Source organism: Pholis gunnellus (assembly GCF_910591455.1).
Source record: "Pholis gunnellus genome assembly, chromosome: 21".
Taxonomy (NCBI): domain Eukaryota; kingdom Metazoa; phylum Chordata; class Actinopteri; order Perciformes; family Pholidae; genus Pholis; species Pholis gunnellus.
In genome coordinates, this window is record NC_136548.1 from 913,431 (window position 1) to 929,459 (window position 16,029).

General features: G+C 42.0%; 1 protein-coding gene across 3 annotated transcripts; it reads right to left on the reverse strand.

Moving 5' to 3' along the window:
* Window positions 1-5,135: 5,135 nt before the first annotated feature.
* Window positions 5,136-15,087, reverse strand: dcxr (dicarbonyl/L-xylulose reductase). 3 transcript variants are annotated; one of them, XR_013767567.1, is made up of 10 exons: window positions 14,947-15,087; window positions 14,660-14,736; window positions 12,840-12,937; window positions 11,720-11,874; window positions 11,459-11,588; window positions 11,169-11,268; window positions 9,415-9,479; window positions 7,827-7,944; window positions 6,620-6,790; window positions 5,136-5,397 (listed from the first exon to the last, which is right to left on the reverse strand). XR_013767567.1 is itself a non-coding variant. In XM_079182255.1 (9 exons), the coding sequence occupies exons 2-9, from the start codon at window positions 14,709-14,711 to the stop codon at window positions 6,687-6,689; spliced, it is 735 nt and encodes a 244-aa protein (XP_079038381.1). In that variant the 5' UTR covers window positions 14,712-14,736; window positions 14,947-15,087; the 3' UTR covers window positions 6,588-6,686. The 3 variants fall into 3 exon arrangements, 2 of the variants coding, with proteins under 2 accessions (XP_079038381.1, XP_079038380.1); XM_079182255.1 differs by lacking the exon at window positions 5,136-5,397 and having other exon boundaries at window positions 6,588-6,790; window positions 11,546-11,588; XM_079182254.1 differs by lacking the exon at window positions 5,136-5,397 and having other exon boundaries at window positions 6,588-6,790.
* Between the last annotated feature and the right edge of the window lie 942 nt (window positions 15,088-16,029).

Genomic DNA, 16,029 nt, shown 5'->3' on the forward strand with positions numbered 1-16,029 from the left:
GGAGGAAACCTTGCTCCAACACTACACTACATCACCATGTACAACAACCACTACTTCTCTGAGAGGATGAGAGAAAACTAGCGAGAGTGAGTGTGCACTGCTGAGATTGCTTTCTTTATATTGATGTTTTTTCAAAGCGACATTGGTATACTTAATCCAATTTTTTTACCATAACTGAATAGGCTCATAGGTTCTCTGTGAAAGACATTGACTGTCCACCTACTTTGTACTCATAGAACCACATCAAGTTGCCATGAGGGCTGACAAAGGTCTCTATTTACTGCATTCTGTGACATCTCTTCTTTTCCGCCATGCTTGCTTGAATTAATGCACTGTTGACGAGATGGAAAGTGAACTATGAATACGCCTTCAGGTCTGAAGTTACCCTCAGCTCCTGATCTAAGATCAGCATGCAGAGACGCAATGCGTATTACTGGCATGCACACAAATCTGTTGCTACTGCCAGTGAAAACAAATTATACTACTGCCTGCATTCACTAAACTTCACAAATGGAGCATGGCGTCTTAAATGTTAAGTAATGTGGGTTTTTCACAAGAAATGAGAGTGATGATTCTAATTTATTAAAAAATGTTTTTTGTAGTTTTGGCCCATCATTCCAACCAGTAATAACGTAAATGCTGAGATTTCAGGAACCTAATGAGTCAAGAAACACAAGAAAGTGCTTTAACGCAACTGCACAGCTGTCGTCCATCTTTGAGCCTTCTCCTTAGAGGACCCTGAGTCTAAGTCTAGTTTCATTTTTCAACCTGGTCCCTACTTTCCGATGTTTTTGTGTGTAAGTGACTAATGGGGACAACAATTTAGCCACCAAGCTGCGAGGGCAACTCCTCACCGTCAATATACGTCCACTAAAAGTCATTTTTGTTGCCTCTGTGACGGGCTCAGATTATTTTTAGTGCCTGACAACGTTATGGAAAGAACCCTGTGGAGAGCGAAGAGAGAAGTCTGAACCATCCTGGAAAACTGTCTATTAGCTATTATTTTTGTCTGATGTTGCAATTGCGATATGATTTGTGATGAAAAATGAGATAAACAAATCATTTATCTCATTTTTATTGAAAAATGATCATGGAGAGGATGTGTCTCAAATAAAGTCTTCAGTGTGTAGAAGATGATGTGTAGGTCAGGACTGCAGCACCACAACAATTCATTTAAAAATGCTATTCAGACACACGACTCATCAACAGACACTATGCCTCCTGCGATTTGAAAGTCTAGATAAAATGTAGATGTTTTGTGCAGCCACAGGTCTGAAATCTCATGAGAGGCGGCTTGTTGCCGGAAGACAGCGGTGAAAGCGTGAGTGAGAGTTGGAGAGAGGCGTCCCGGGAAGAGTTGGAGTGGAGGAGGACAGAAAGCGTAGCTTAGTGTTATCTAAAAGATTTGAAATGTCATGGCTGAATATTTAGAGGACTTGGACTCGATGGCCGCCCGTACAGACTATACAGAAGCTGTGGCCCTACGCACCACAGAGGAAGAACCCCACATTCAGATCTCACTACGAGGCTTGAGCGAGGCTGGGTGAGACACAACAACAAACACAAAGTGAAAGACAAAGAAGAAGGTTCTATTTCTCCGTAGGGTTCTTTTTATAATGTTGTCAGACACAATCTGAGCCCGTCAGGTTAAAAACAACACTTTTACTGGACGTTCATTGACGGGGAGGACTTGCCCCGAGCGATTCCATTACAGTTCGTTTAGCGGTTCCCTCTGCAGCTTTCGCCCTCAGTGCTAGACCAAATATTGTTGTCCCCGTTAGACACTCACAAATACATGGGACGATAGGGTCCAGGTTTTAAAAAATACCTGTTACCCCTTAAGACCGTCATTGTTTCTGCTTTGTGCTAATATGTTGCATATTGCCAAATCAGTGTATTTACAGTCAGAGGGAACAAGGCGGTGCTCGTGCTCCACGCCTTCTCGAACATCTCAGCACTTATGTGAAAGGAATCAAAGCTGGTAGGAATGATGGACTGAACTATGAATGTGTTCCTCTGAAAGGAGTGTACCAACGTGAACCTAGCACGACATCAAAAGTAAGAGTGGTGACTTTTAACCCCGGCCTCTCTGAACTCATCACTTGCTCTGGGCTTTTCATTATTTAGCCTTCCACAAACAGCTTACTCTTGACCTTGTTGAATAGTAGTTAGACCAAAAAAAAGATTTATGAGTTATCAGGTTCACTCACTTGGTGAACGCTGCCTGATCAGCACAAGAGTTAGATGCTATTTACAGGGTGGAGAATTCAAATCTAAGCTTTTAACTGCATCTCACGGTGCTCATTGACAAGGAGAGGATGGAGACCTCTGTGGGTTATCCACTGGGTCTTCTTCGCTAATGAAGCCCATGAAATGTGTTCGAAGGCTCTGGGGGAAAAAGACTGCTCCAGAGTGAACCTTGAGTTAAGATCATTTTGTCAAATAAAAAAAAACATTTTGCTGTCTCACCCGATCTGTGCTATCGTTTTATGGTGGAAAGAATGATCACAATTGTGTTCTTACATGTGATCTTAGTCCAGTGTCTTTGGGTAACTTCATCTAACTGTGAACACGTGACAGACAAGCATGCCAAACATGGGGGCTGTACACCCTTGCTGCCTGAGTTCTGCCTCTGGGGCTGGAGGAGCTTGCATGGGTCTTAAAATATTCTGTCTTAACTTATCCCATTATTTTAGATCTTGTCTCTGTTCCCGTGTGTGTGTGTGTGTGTGTGTGTGTGTGTGTGTGTGTGTGTGTGTGTGTGTGTGTGTGTGTGTGTGTGTGTGTGTGAGTGTGCGAGCGTGTGGACGAGCATGTGTCGGTGTCAGTGAGACGGCTTTGTTTCACGGTTTGGGGGCAGTGCATAAAAGACAGTATTGTTTTGAGCCAAGTTTTTTAGTGTCCAGTTTTTTGGTACTATTTCATATTGTATTGTAGTAATACACAAGACTTTTCAACAATCTGTGGACATAAAGAAAGAAAAAAAAAACAGGATATTAATGACATCTAGTGATGTATAGAATAATCCTTAGAAAAGGAATGCGTTATGAATATCTACATGTACCTGAATATTTAGCTCTTAAAACTAAAACAATTGAAACTAAAGGGATTATAGTCGCTTGTGTTGAAGTTAGAAGTGTTGCTAACAGTGTACAATAAAGGGGCCGATCTTTGTGGTGTTTGTCGTTGCGGCAAACGTTGCAGGTTGCGCCTCTATGAAATGCATTTCTGTGTGGTTACAGGCCGCAGTGTGTCTGTCTCCCTCTTGTGGTGAGACGCAGCACTGCGGCCCACTCCGTCACGCCGTCTTTGGTTGGCATAGCAAACTGTGGTTGACTCATGTCGTGTGGTCCTGCCTAGCTAAGGTGTTGAACTGTAGGTGAGAAAAACGCGGCGAAACATTCTAATCTACTATTGCATGGAAGTTCTCTGGTTATTTGACCCACTGTAATTCTTAGGAGAGGTTGTATAATGAAATGCATTGGCCATGTATGTATGTAATGTAAGATGACTTGTATACTTGTTCCAACTGTTTGTCTTATTTTTTATTACTTCACATGTCTGTGTGGTGAAATATTTCAATTTTTTGTATACTAAATACAAATGTATATGTAAGGCACTCTGTGTTCTGTCATGATTTGTTGATTTTTCTCTTTATGACCCATAACATGTGAGAACATTAAAGAAACAGAAGTAAAGTTAGCGGACTCGTTGCACGGTAATTTAAAGTCAGACTCTGGGAAAATACAACACGATTAATGAGAAAATGATAAGTGAATGCCAATGAGCAAACTCTTATCAAATAATTATCAAATACGTGTCCATAGAGCTGTTTTATGTCACCTTTTTGAAGAGGCGCTCCGACAGAAGGAGCTGGGTGCAGAGCTTTCTCTCTGGGATCTCACTGGAACAATTACAAGAAAGATGCTACAAGGACAGAAGTCTGGGTTTTTACTAAAGCATCATTTTCAAATTTAGCAGTGCTTTAGGTAATGCAATATTATTGCTTAAAAAGTGCTACATTTTAAATTCAGGACATTAATATAGCAGCAAACAACTCTTTGCTGTGTAAAGATATGGAGTGCTGTAGGGATGATGTATTTTCTTTGCCCAACATGGAAGCTAGCGTCGCTACCTAGCTAGTTTTAGGACTCATTGCGGTAGCTCTCTCTAGAGGAGTCATTGCTGTAGCTCTCTAGAGGAGTCATTGTGGTAGCTCTCTAGAGGAGTCATTGCTGTAGCTCTCTAGAGGAGTCATTGCTGTAGCTCTCTAGAGGAGTCATTGCTGTAGCTCTCTAGAGGAGTCATTGCGGTAGCTCTCTCTAGAGGAGTCATTGCTGTAGCTCTCTAGAGGAGTCATTGCTGTAGCTCTCTAGAGGAGTCATTGCGGTAGCTCTCTCTAGAGGAGTCATTGCGGTAGCTCTCTAGAGGAGTCATTGCTGTAGCTCTCTCTAGAGGAGTCATTGCTGTAGCTCTCTAGAGGAGTCATTGCTGTAGCTCTCTAGAGGAGTCATTGCGGTAGCTCTCTCTAGAGGAGTCATTGCTGTAGCTCTCTAGAGGAGTCATTGCGTAGCTCTCTCTAGAGGAGTCATTGCGGTAGCTCTCTCTAGAGGAGTCATTGCTGTAGCTCTCTAGAGGAGTCATTGCGGTAGCTCTCTCTAGAGGAGTCATTGCTGTAGCTCTCTAGAGGAGTCATTGCTGTAGCTCTCTCTAGAGGAGTCATTGCTGTAGCTCTCTAGAGGAGTCATTGCGGTAGCTCTCTAGAGGAGTCATTGCTGTAGCTCTCTAGAGGAGTCATTGCGGTAGCTCTCTAGAGGAGTCATTGCGGTAGCTCTCTCTAGAGGAGTCATTGCGGTAGCTCTCTCTAGAGGAGTCATTGCTGTAGCTCTCTAGAGGAGTCATTGCGGTAGCTCTCTAGAGGAGTCATTGCGGTTGTTACGCCCGGTCTAGGGGAGCCTGGACGCAACACAGTATTAGGTCTTCCCCTCTCTCTCCCACTCCCAATAACGACCAGTTATTCCAATGTTCAGTCCATGTTATTTATTAGTGACGCCAGTGATGGCGATATACATCAGGGTGAGCCTGGCCCAAAAATAATAAACAAAACAAGCTTCATTAATCAACTATCTAACCTACCCAAACTGAACAAAAGAAAAGACAGGCAGCTTCCCTAACTCCCTACCCAAAACAGGAGAAAACAGAGTAAACAAAAAAGCGGCTCACCCCTACCACTACATGGACTGTTTATTAAATGCACCAGGGCGGTCGCCCCGATCTGAATCCGACGCAGCACGGTCTGGTTGGGAGTCGGAGAGAAGAGAGAGAGAGCGACGGGCGGCCTCCACAGGTGTCTTCTTATGTCCCGCCTCATGAGTCCCCCGTCCAATCACCGGCCACCTACAGGTTACACAGAAACTGTCACACGACACAGCCCCACCCTCAGGCAGAGAGGCACACAGCATACAAAATCACACATGACTCGCAGTCATAACAGTGGTAGCTCTCTATAGAGGAGTCATTGCGGTAGCTCTCTCTAGAGGAGTCATTGCTGTAGCTCTCTCTAGAGGAGTCATTGCGGTAGCTCTCTATAGAGGAGTCATTGCTGTGGCTCTCTAGAGGACTCATTGCTGTAGCTCTCTAGAGGACTCATTGCTGTAGCTCTCTCTAGAGGAGTCATTGCGGTAGCTCTCTATAGAGGAGTCATTGCTGTAGCTCTCTATAGAGGAGTCATTGCTGTAGCTCTCTCTAGAGGAGTCATTGCTGTAGCTCTCTATAGAGGAGTCATTGCGGTAGCTCTCTATAGAGGAGTCATTGCGGTAGCTCTCTATAGAGGAGTCATTGCTGTAGCTCTCTATAGAGGACTCATTGCGGTAGCTCTCTATAGAGGAGTCATTGCGGTAGCTCTCTATAGAGGACTCATTGCTGTAGCTCTCTCTAGAGGAGTCATTGCGGTAGCTCTCTATAGAGGAGTCATTGCGGTAGCTCTCTATAGAGGAGTCATTGCTGTAGCTCTCTCTAGAGGAGTCATTGCTGTAGCTCTCTATAGAGGAGTCATTGCTGTAGCTCTCTCTAGAGGAGTCATTGCTGTAGCTCTCTCTAGAGGAGTCATTGCTGTAGCTCTCTATAGAGGAGTCATTGCTGTAGCTCTCTCTAGAGGAGTCATGGATTTATTAAACTCAATCTAATTTTTACTGGTTCCCAACCTATCGGCGTGTTTTTCCTGAAAACTAAATAAAACTCTATTTTACAAAACAAAACTATTGGAAAGAAGAAAGAAGATCAACATAGTTTTTGTTGCTCTTCATCATGTGACCCCTATAACCTGTAACTTTAGAGTGTTGTCTTGTTCCGTTGTACTTTTGCTTTACTAGTAGAACAATTAAATAACACATTTTCAATGACACAGAATTCTGCTGATGCCTCGGCCATTACGACTGTATCATCTGTGTAAAGCAGCGCATGTAATGTTAAATAAAGCCCTACATCATTATTACTCAGACCAATAATACTCATTCACACAAATAGCAAAGAAACATGCTCCAATACACATAAATAAGCACAAACAACAGAGACAAGTTAGAGGATAAGTGGGTGAGTTTAATTATTGAACAGAGTTGACCTCTTTTTGTATAATGCAGTGATGTGGTAACACAGGAAGCAGTGTGCTGGGACGAGGCTCATGTTGGTCAGCAGGCCAGGAAGCCTCCGTCCACCAGCAGAGTGACTCCATTAGTCATGTTGCTTTTGTCACTCAGCAGGAATAAGATGGTGTTCACCACGTCCTCCACCTCTGCACACAGACACACAGGGAGCTCAGCTGACACGTAGGTCAACACACTGGTGAAGTGTATACACTGCATAATTGCGTTTAAAACCCCTATCCAAGTCCACAAAAACACAATGGGGGAATCCACATTCCTGAGTCCACATTCCTGAATCTGAATCAACCGTCAGCCTCCTTTTCAGCCCCCTGGTATGAAGTCTCTGAAGAGGCTGAGCAGTGGGAGCCCTCCCTCCTAAACTTAAAGAGGTCAGTTCAAGATTCACTCTCGTTTTAGAACGAGCTTTATCCGCTTGCTGTTTCACCTTGCTATATCTGTGGGGGGTCTCCATTTTCGTAGCTTCTTCTTGGCTAATTTCGCTATGTTTTTATAGAGGTCGAAGCCAGGAAACGTTGAGAACACAGCAAAATAAGACAATCCAGGAAGAGGGCGGGGCCTCTGCAGGTACAGACACTGCCTCACACTTCTAGTATGAGTCCAAACCATATACTGTATATTAAGATAGATGACATGTCACAAAAGTGAAGCCAAAACATATGGAGCATGTTGTGTGTCCATTACAGTGTCAGCAGCATGCAGGTAACAGTTGTGAAACAAGAATGACGAGTCTGTGTCGTGATGAGAAGTGTATTTCTAGAGATATCCTGGTTAATACTGTCTTTCTAGCCAAACATCTACCGTGGTGCTAACGTAGCAGCTAGGTGGCTCACGCTAACTAGCTGTGGCTGTGCTCGGCTTGTGACTGGCTCTGGCGCGTGTGTGGGGGCGGGGACTTCGATTCCACGGCTCCTTCCCCCTCTCCATCACTACTGTGCACCCCCGCCTTTCACTCAATGCATGCTGGGATAGGCTCCAGCAGATAATAAATAAATAAATAATGGATGGATAATGGATGCGGATATGTATCTTTAAGCCGGACAGAAAGACAGTTGTGACTAGTAGTGATCTCAAATGACATGTGACTGTGTATCAGGATGGAAGAATCAAAAGAGAATCTGTGGATTTGCCCCAGAAACGTGGTGTCAGCAGTATGTGGTGTCTGACCTGCGAAGCGGCCTAGGGGGATGCGGGACAGCATGGTCTTGGCTTTTTCGGGGTCGCTCCAGCCCAGGCGACCCATATCAGTCATCACCACTGTGGGGTTCACACTGTTCACACGGATCTGATCAGAACACAACACTGGTACTTCAGTTCAAGCTACAGGATGTGACTCATACTGTCACTACATCCTGACAGTAGTACATGAGACTGATAATCTGTGAAAGAATCTTCAGTCAATAACAACAACAACAACAACAACAGTAAACATCCCATTATCAAACAGCAGAGAACAGTTAAAAGGATTTAATTATTATTATTCATATTTAATATAAAAGGTATGTGCTGATAACACCATTTGATTCCTTCATGGTATGATTTGAAGTGCTCTTAGTGAGAAGTTAAAGGGTTAATGTATGGTTGGTAGAACAGATTAGCTGCTGAGTAATGGGTCCCCTTTTATTTCAGGTGAGGATATAAGTTGTTTTTAAATGTATGGAAATATCTGCTGATAAGCTCATTTCATTCAGAGATCTCTATAAACAAAGGTCAAATGTGGAGCCATTATTTAGCAGAGGTATATTTTATTACCTGCCGAGAATTGCAAGCTCCTTCCTCAGACCAGGTGAGTGTTAAATGTATGAAATTCATAATGGTCCCTCAAAACAGCCTGAAATATCAGCTGGTAGCAATATTTGATACTAAAGTGTATGTAGATGAACTTAATATGTGGATGCATTATGTGGCAATACTGATATTTGACCTGCCAGGATTTGCATCCCCCTGTTATTTCAGACAATATTAACGTTACATATAGAGGTTTATAAATACGTTAAAATGATTGATGATTGATGATTGAGGTGAATAGGTGCCACACGCACATTTAAAGAGGTTAAGAACACGAAAGAGGAGGGAAGAGTAAATCAGGACGACATGTGTCTTGACTCAGCAGAGATAACGTTAAATGAGAAACGTTGATCTACGGGAGAATAATATTTGAAAGCAATACAGAATGACTTTGAGCCTTACTGCATTATGTTCCATTATATTATTATATTACTGAATTTAGTGTTTTCCTTTACATGAAGAAAGACTTTTCCCCCATAAATTGATGCAGAACAATGGTCTTCATGACTTGCTTTTCTGTGACAAGCATACATTTGTGACGTGCTGTTGTGTTGAGCTTTGTATCGCAGGTCTTGTATATTCCTTCTTGTATCACTTTGTATTGTGTTTGTTGTGACCTGCCAAGACACTACAGATGTGAATTATGTTAAAGCTATAATAAATGGTGAACCAAATGGTGAGATTTATGTTTTAAACTGTTTATGGTCCCGTTTTAATTAAGTAAATAAATATAATTTAAGTATTAGAGAGAGCAGGAATCATAGTGACAGTACTGAGTGTACTGATCCTCTATTTAAAAGTATCTATTCAAGAGATGAATGAAAATAACATCTAGTTCAATGTGCAGCCATAATGCATATCAGTTTTTCCGATCACTCAGTGAATGTGAACTGGATGTAGCCCACTGTGAAGTCCAACGGTCCAAATAACCGAGGGAAGTTGTCCTGCTGTGGAAGCTTGAGGATACCTGGTAGGGTCCCAGCTCTAGAGCCATCACTTTAGTCAGCATGTCCAGGGCTCCTTTAGTGGCACCTGAACAATGACAGGAACACAAAGAACACTTTACCATCACCATGGCTGCAGTCTGAATACCTGGGGCCCTTCCTCTTTTAAAACTAATGTACAAATGACTGAATCAACAACTAAACAGCTGGATCTGTAGTGGTTAACAAAATACTGATAAATCCAGATATTATTTTGATGTGAATTGTGGTACTATTTCACTTATCTAAAAACACCATTGATTCGTAATGAGTAGTTTACATGCAACGATTGGTGGCAGATAGTGGATGTTACAGGGACTGTGATGAATGAAAAGGCAGATCCCACTGTTCTGATTGCATAAAGATAGCAATATATTTTTCTCAGATTTTACGCATATGGCTGTGTGTTTTTTCTACTATGAGAGTTTTCCTAAAACTGGATGTGAAAAAAATAAAATATATCGCCTTGTTTACAATAACGCAATATATTAAATGGCTTTGTTGAATGCACGCTATGGATAACAGACCGTTGATTTAGACACAGTTCTTAACTTCGTACACAGCAAGAGGACCATTTCTTTTAGCAGATGCAATAAGATCATTTTTCAATTCATATTTTAGTGTCAACTTATTGATCTCTTTAGTAAGTAGCCGTGTAATAGGCGGGATAACGTACAGTGAGCGGAGCATTATTGTGAAATGAACCCCTGCAGGGTGATTCAAGTCCTACTCACTCAGTCGGGGTGCAGTATATTATCCCTTACGAGCTGAAACGTAACCCGCGTATTATGATACCTATCATACCGCCAGACTCGTGCCATCACAAAGACCTGGATAGCAGGGCTATCAACAGCGACCATGGCTCACTGGGTTAAGACGGTTGTCTGGTAACCGTAAGGTCGACGTTTCGATCCTTGGCTGGGACGTGGCACATGTGTCCCTGAGCAAGACACTGAACCCTTAACGGCTCCCCTGTCATGGGCAGCCCACTGCTCCCTATATATATATACACATATAGATAGATATATATATTCAGTCCGACAATGAGTCAAGCTTGGAGATTTGTTCCTATAAACTATTTCACAGCACAACACACAACGTAAACGTTCCAAATGCTTCCTGCTTCCAGTGTATGTGAACATGTAATATGTACATATAAATGACTTGAACTGTTTTCCACTAGTACAAAAGAAAATGGCGTTTGTTGCTGATGCAGCTCCAGAGACGGATGGCCGGCTAGTTAGCTGAGCGTTCGGCAAAATGTAGCGAACTAAATATCCAGCTGTTAGCTAGCGGGTTATCCACCATGCTTTATTGCTATGCACTGTTTACAGAAAATAGAAGTATTAAGTTGTTAAATTGTTCTCATTTACCAGCTTTTCTCCACTGAATGGATACCCCTGAGGGCCCTTTATCATGTTTTATCTGCCATAGGAGCAGTGAAGAGGGCCCTTTATCATGTTTTCTGTAAGTAGGTTGTTAGCCTGCTACAACGGTCACAAGGGAAACAGTACAAATAAAGAGTGTCGCCACTCTGACCATCAACGTTGATTTGAATGGTAATGTTCATTCTACTATTATTTGTTTTTCTATGCATAGACCCTAGCTGTTGATTAGCAATGCAATTCTGTTAAAACGGTCCAAATGTACCAAACACTTCCATCAGCTACTTCCATATTTGTCTTAAAGGGAAGGCTCCAGGTGAATGTTGGTGCACAGTGGTTCCTCTGTTACTCACAGTAGACAGTGTGGTCTCTGAGGGCACACTGCGAGGCCTGGCTGGAGACGTTAACGATGGAGCCTCCTGATCCTCTTGCCTTCATACCACGAGCCACTATCTGGCCACAGAGACAGAGCTCCATTTCATTCAACAGAAGCAGTTTGACAAAGCAGACATTTGAATATAAACTAATGGTGTGATAAAACCATTGATACACCGCTCGTCCATTAAAAGGAGAGAACATACTTTACTGTCCCTGACACCAAAACCCGAGTAAACCATTAATGTTCAGCAAAACATCTACTCACAAAAAAGGAAAAACACCAAAGAACAAACTGAAGCCAGGAATGTAGGACATGCAAGTGCAGTGATGTGGATTTAAGCCATTCTTGTACCTGGGAGACATGCAACACAGCTTTCACATTCACATTGAATGACCTGGAGATGAAAGACACCATAGAACATAATAAACATAACAGGTTGTCACATGACAAAACGTTATGTTATGACTATTTGCTGCTGCAGCTTCCTAGTTCAAAATCATCAAAGAATCACGTATTTTGTCTTACTGGTCAAACTGGTCGGGCGTGACCTCCAGAAACGGCTGCAGACTGGCACAGGCAGCATTATTCACCAGCAGATCGATGGGACCGATGTCCTGCAGAGCCGCCTCCGTGGCCCCCCAGTCTGCCAAGTCCACACACACCGGGGTGATGGACGCACACTGTGAGAGGAAGTCAACACCAGACAAGTCAGTGCAGATAATAGAAGAGGGAGGAGATGAAGGAGAAGAGGAGAAACTGTAATGTTTAGTGTGATTCGATTGTAATAAAGGCTTTGAGACAACCATCCATTCAACAAGAGCACAACAGAATCATACCTCTTAGAAACAAAACACAACATTTCTTGTTTTTTTATTTTGTCTATACTGACTCACAAAGCAGTATATTAAAAATATCAGTATGACTCACATACAAATGGGGCCAACACTTTCTCGCTCCTAACTCGTCAAATACTGCTGCTTGCTCAGTGGCCCTAACTTCAAACTATGAAGCTCTAGGTTCCCCTCTACCGTCAGTTGTGTACATGTCATGTTCCACTTGTTACAGCCTCCGGTTCCCCCTCAGGGAAACACTGTTAGCTCTGTCAGCACTGTTGCCGTTGTTAGCGCTGTTAGCACCATTAGCTTCTAGCCGTCGACTCAGCTGTCACCATGTTGAGAGCCGTGTGGAGGCAATCCCTGAATCATTGCTGTGCTCAAAATTTGGAATTTAGCACTTTTAAATGTGGATATTTAGTTTGAATCATTTCTATTTTTTATAAATTGCCACACAAAGATGCCACAGTCATCTCCGGTCAGATTTACTTTAATGAAAGTTTCCAACTTCATCCAGGTTGAAACTGGGGACTCTCTAATTGAAAGCTCTGATGCATCAGATTGCTGAATGAAGAATCTGGGAACTAAACAATATGTCATGTCAGCCAAAGTCTGTTCAAGGTAATGAAACTTAAATGAAAAGAGGCACAGTGTGATATTGTCAGTGCACAGTGTTTTAACCCTCACACAACCAACTCTGTAGTAATAGAACTGTCTCCATTTGTCAGAGGATGTGAAGGTTTCGGGTCTTAAACACAGGAATCTCTACCACCCCCATCACTTATAAATTCAAGTCAAAGTGTGTGACGTACCTCCTGCACCAGACTGTTGAGGTCGGCCTGTGTGCGTGTGACCGCTGTGACCTTTGCCCCGCAGCGTGCCAGAGCCAGAGCCGTGTCCCTGCCAATCCCTGAGACACAAAACATCCATAAACACAAAGAGGCATTACAGAGTGGAGCTGCTGCTGTGACACACACACATTCCACACATGTCTCAGGCTCTGCCTCACTGCGCTCTGTGAACAAAGCTTTTTGTTCTACTAGGTTTTGTCAGTGGTAAAGCTGACGACACTCTTTGAGGGTACGTGCTAATTCATCACAGAGTTTAACAGTTTTAATTCACATTTGTTTTCATCATCTCCGCTTTTAGTAATTCTTTTTTGTAACGGCAACATTTACCTTTAGGTCATTTAGCATTTATAAGCAGCTTACAAACATTTACTTAATAATATATCACTCACTGTAATGTCATTGTAAGGACAGTTACCACTTTATTTGACCACAATTATAACTTCTCCTATGAAGACATATTTCAAATCATCCCAACAGCATTTCACTATATTGTCATTCATTCTCTTTATACTTCATAGGTGTCCACAGGAGGAGTTATAGTTGTTAACAAATACATTAATAAACACTTCTGCTCATAACTATATTATAGTGTGTTATAAACCATTTATTAAATGTTTACTGCTCATAAATGATAAATAAGGGAACATCTTTATGTGTGAAACTCACCATGAGAAAGTCATGATACACTCTGCATAAAACTGATAACTAATAAAAGTGGTTTTGTTTCTAAGTGTGTCTGTAACACGAAGCAAACATTGAATGTCTGGAATAAATGTAATCTTTTGTATGTATTTATTGATCAGATAATTAAAAGAAAAGACATTCTAGACTATTATATTCAGCCAAACGTCTTGTGTTAGACACATTTCACAAGTGACAACTTGGAATGACGAACCTGTGGGTCACTGTGGGTCCAGGACTGTAGCTGGACACTGGGGTCATGTTCACGCTGTTATTGATTCATTTTTTAAATATAATTCATATGTTGAAGTTTGTGTGTTTGACTGCAAGACAAGCGTCTCTTTGGGGGACAGTAAAGTTAAGGTTGAATCATCTAGGGCAGGGCTGCCCAAACCTTTTCCCTTGGAGGGCAACAACTGAAACTTACTGGTGAGCCACAGGCCAAAAGCACAAAACTGTTATATTGTATTGTGTTGTTAAATGCAAATGATACAAGGATCTAGAGTTAACTTCAGTGAAATGCATTTTGTTCCTTTATCACTGTTTGTGCCTCCACATATTTTTGTTACCTCACTCACACCAAATTGACATCCAGGGCAAACTCTGTCCGCCATGATCAGATTATAAAAAATAATTCATAATTATGGATCCTACATATTTAAAGAGCATTTTGAGCCCAAAAAAATAAAACAGCATAAACAGTGATTCATATCCAACGTATATATATATATATTTTTTTATATTTAAATTCCTTTTTCCTCACTAGAAACATCTGGTGGACCAAATCGAACCTTATGCTGGACCAACTTTGGCCCGCGACCCCCACTTTGGGCAGCCCTGATGTAGGACTATTAAAATAAGACTATGACTAGAACATATGAATGGCCCGTGTGTGTGTGTGTGTGTATGCATGTGTGTGTGTGTGTGTGTGTGTGTGTGTGTGTGTGTGTGTGTGTGTGTGTGTGTGTGTGTATGTGTGCGTGCGTGTGCGTGCACTGCAGCGCTGAAGAGAAGGTGTTTTTCTAGAACAGACGGCTGGTGTCGCTGCACGTTGTGAAAACGTCTGGTTGTGAGTATTTCTGTTGAAGTGCGGCCTTTACCTTTTCCCGCTCCGGTGACTAGAGCTCGTTTTCCCGCAAAAGAAATGTCCATGATCAGTCAAGTCCGCTGAGATGCGCTGCAGATTGATGTGCAACAATACAGACAGTTAAAACCAGACCGAAGAGTAGCGATCAGTCACGTGACAAGGCGTCTTCTTATACACAGTGGAGCTAAACTACGCTGCAACTTCCTGTTCTTTCTCCCAAATCTGACACACATCCCCTGCATCTAAGCCGATCAATCATACGAGCTGTTACGGGTGTAAAAACAGCGTGGATCGGTTTACCAGCTGAGGTCCGCGGTGCAGGCTGCAGGAAGCCGCGTGTCTGTCTCTGTGTTCCTCCGCGGGGCTCAAAGTTTAACACTCAAGGTACAACTGTATTCAACTCAGTCCTGCGCGCCCGCCCGCGCGCCCGCGCGCGCGCACACCACCACGGACAGCTGCAGCTGTGGTCAAATCAAAGCAGGCTACATTTACTAAAGTTCTGTACTACTTAAAGTACAATCACCAGGTACTTGTACTTTACTTTTCTATTTTCTGCAACTTTATTCTGTACTTCTAACGCACTACATTTATTTTTGTGTGAGCTCTTGATTAAGATTGTGAATACAAAATATAATCAACTAATAAATGATGACGTATCTTTACAGGTGAAACTACACAGCTGTTTATAAAGTCATTCAAATGAGCTCCACCTTCACCAGCCGTGATGAACACATTAATAACTATAATCCAGTAATATATTAAGTATTATTCTGTATAATGAGTACTTGTACTTTTGATAATTTAAGTATGTTTTGATGCTAAAACGTGTGTGCTTTTACCCCAGTTAGTTTTGTATTTTTACACTGAGGTATTACTTTTTCCACCACTGCATTTTTTTTTGTTTAAGGGTCAGTTCACCCAAATAACAAAAAAGTGTTTCTCTCTCATATTTTGGTTTATTTGTCCAGGTTTTCACAGGTGTGTCTGATTTCTGCCTCACTCCAATAATCCACACGCCTCTTTTAACAGTCTTCAGATTCTTCAGACTATGTATTCATAATAATGATCGAGATATCTTATGTCTTGATCCGATTCTTCCTGGTTTTACTCAAACAGCTACATGTTAGATTCTTCGGTTGAATACAAAAAGGGGGTTTTGCAGAAAAACGAAATATTCCCAACAGTAAGATTTAAAAAAAAAAAGTTTGTAAAAGGTGGCTTGACAAACAAGCACTGAGTGTGTTTGGGTTTTGTGTTGAGTATCATAAATCCAAATAAGCTCCCAGTTTTGATTCTGAACAAATACAATTGATTTTCAAAATTATTAACTCATCACTTCTTTCATATTCCTGGTGAAATGCTACAAATAGAAACTGTTTAACC

Coding starts and splice junctions, on each gene's coding strand:
- dcxr (XM_079182254.1), bottom strand. CDS start 14,711: ATGGACATTTCTTTTGCGGGAAAACGAGCTCTAGTCACCGGAGCGGGA. Junction 11,269..11,458: donor TTTGGTGTTTTTCCTTTTTT/GTGAGTAGATGT, acceptor CTCTGTGGCCAG/ATAGTGGCTCGTGGTATGAA. Junction 7,945..9,414: donor TAGAGCTGGGACCCTACCAG/GTATCCTCAAGC, acceptor TGTTCTGATCAG/ATCCGTGTGAACAGTGTGAA.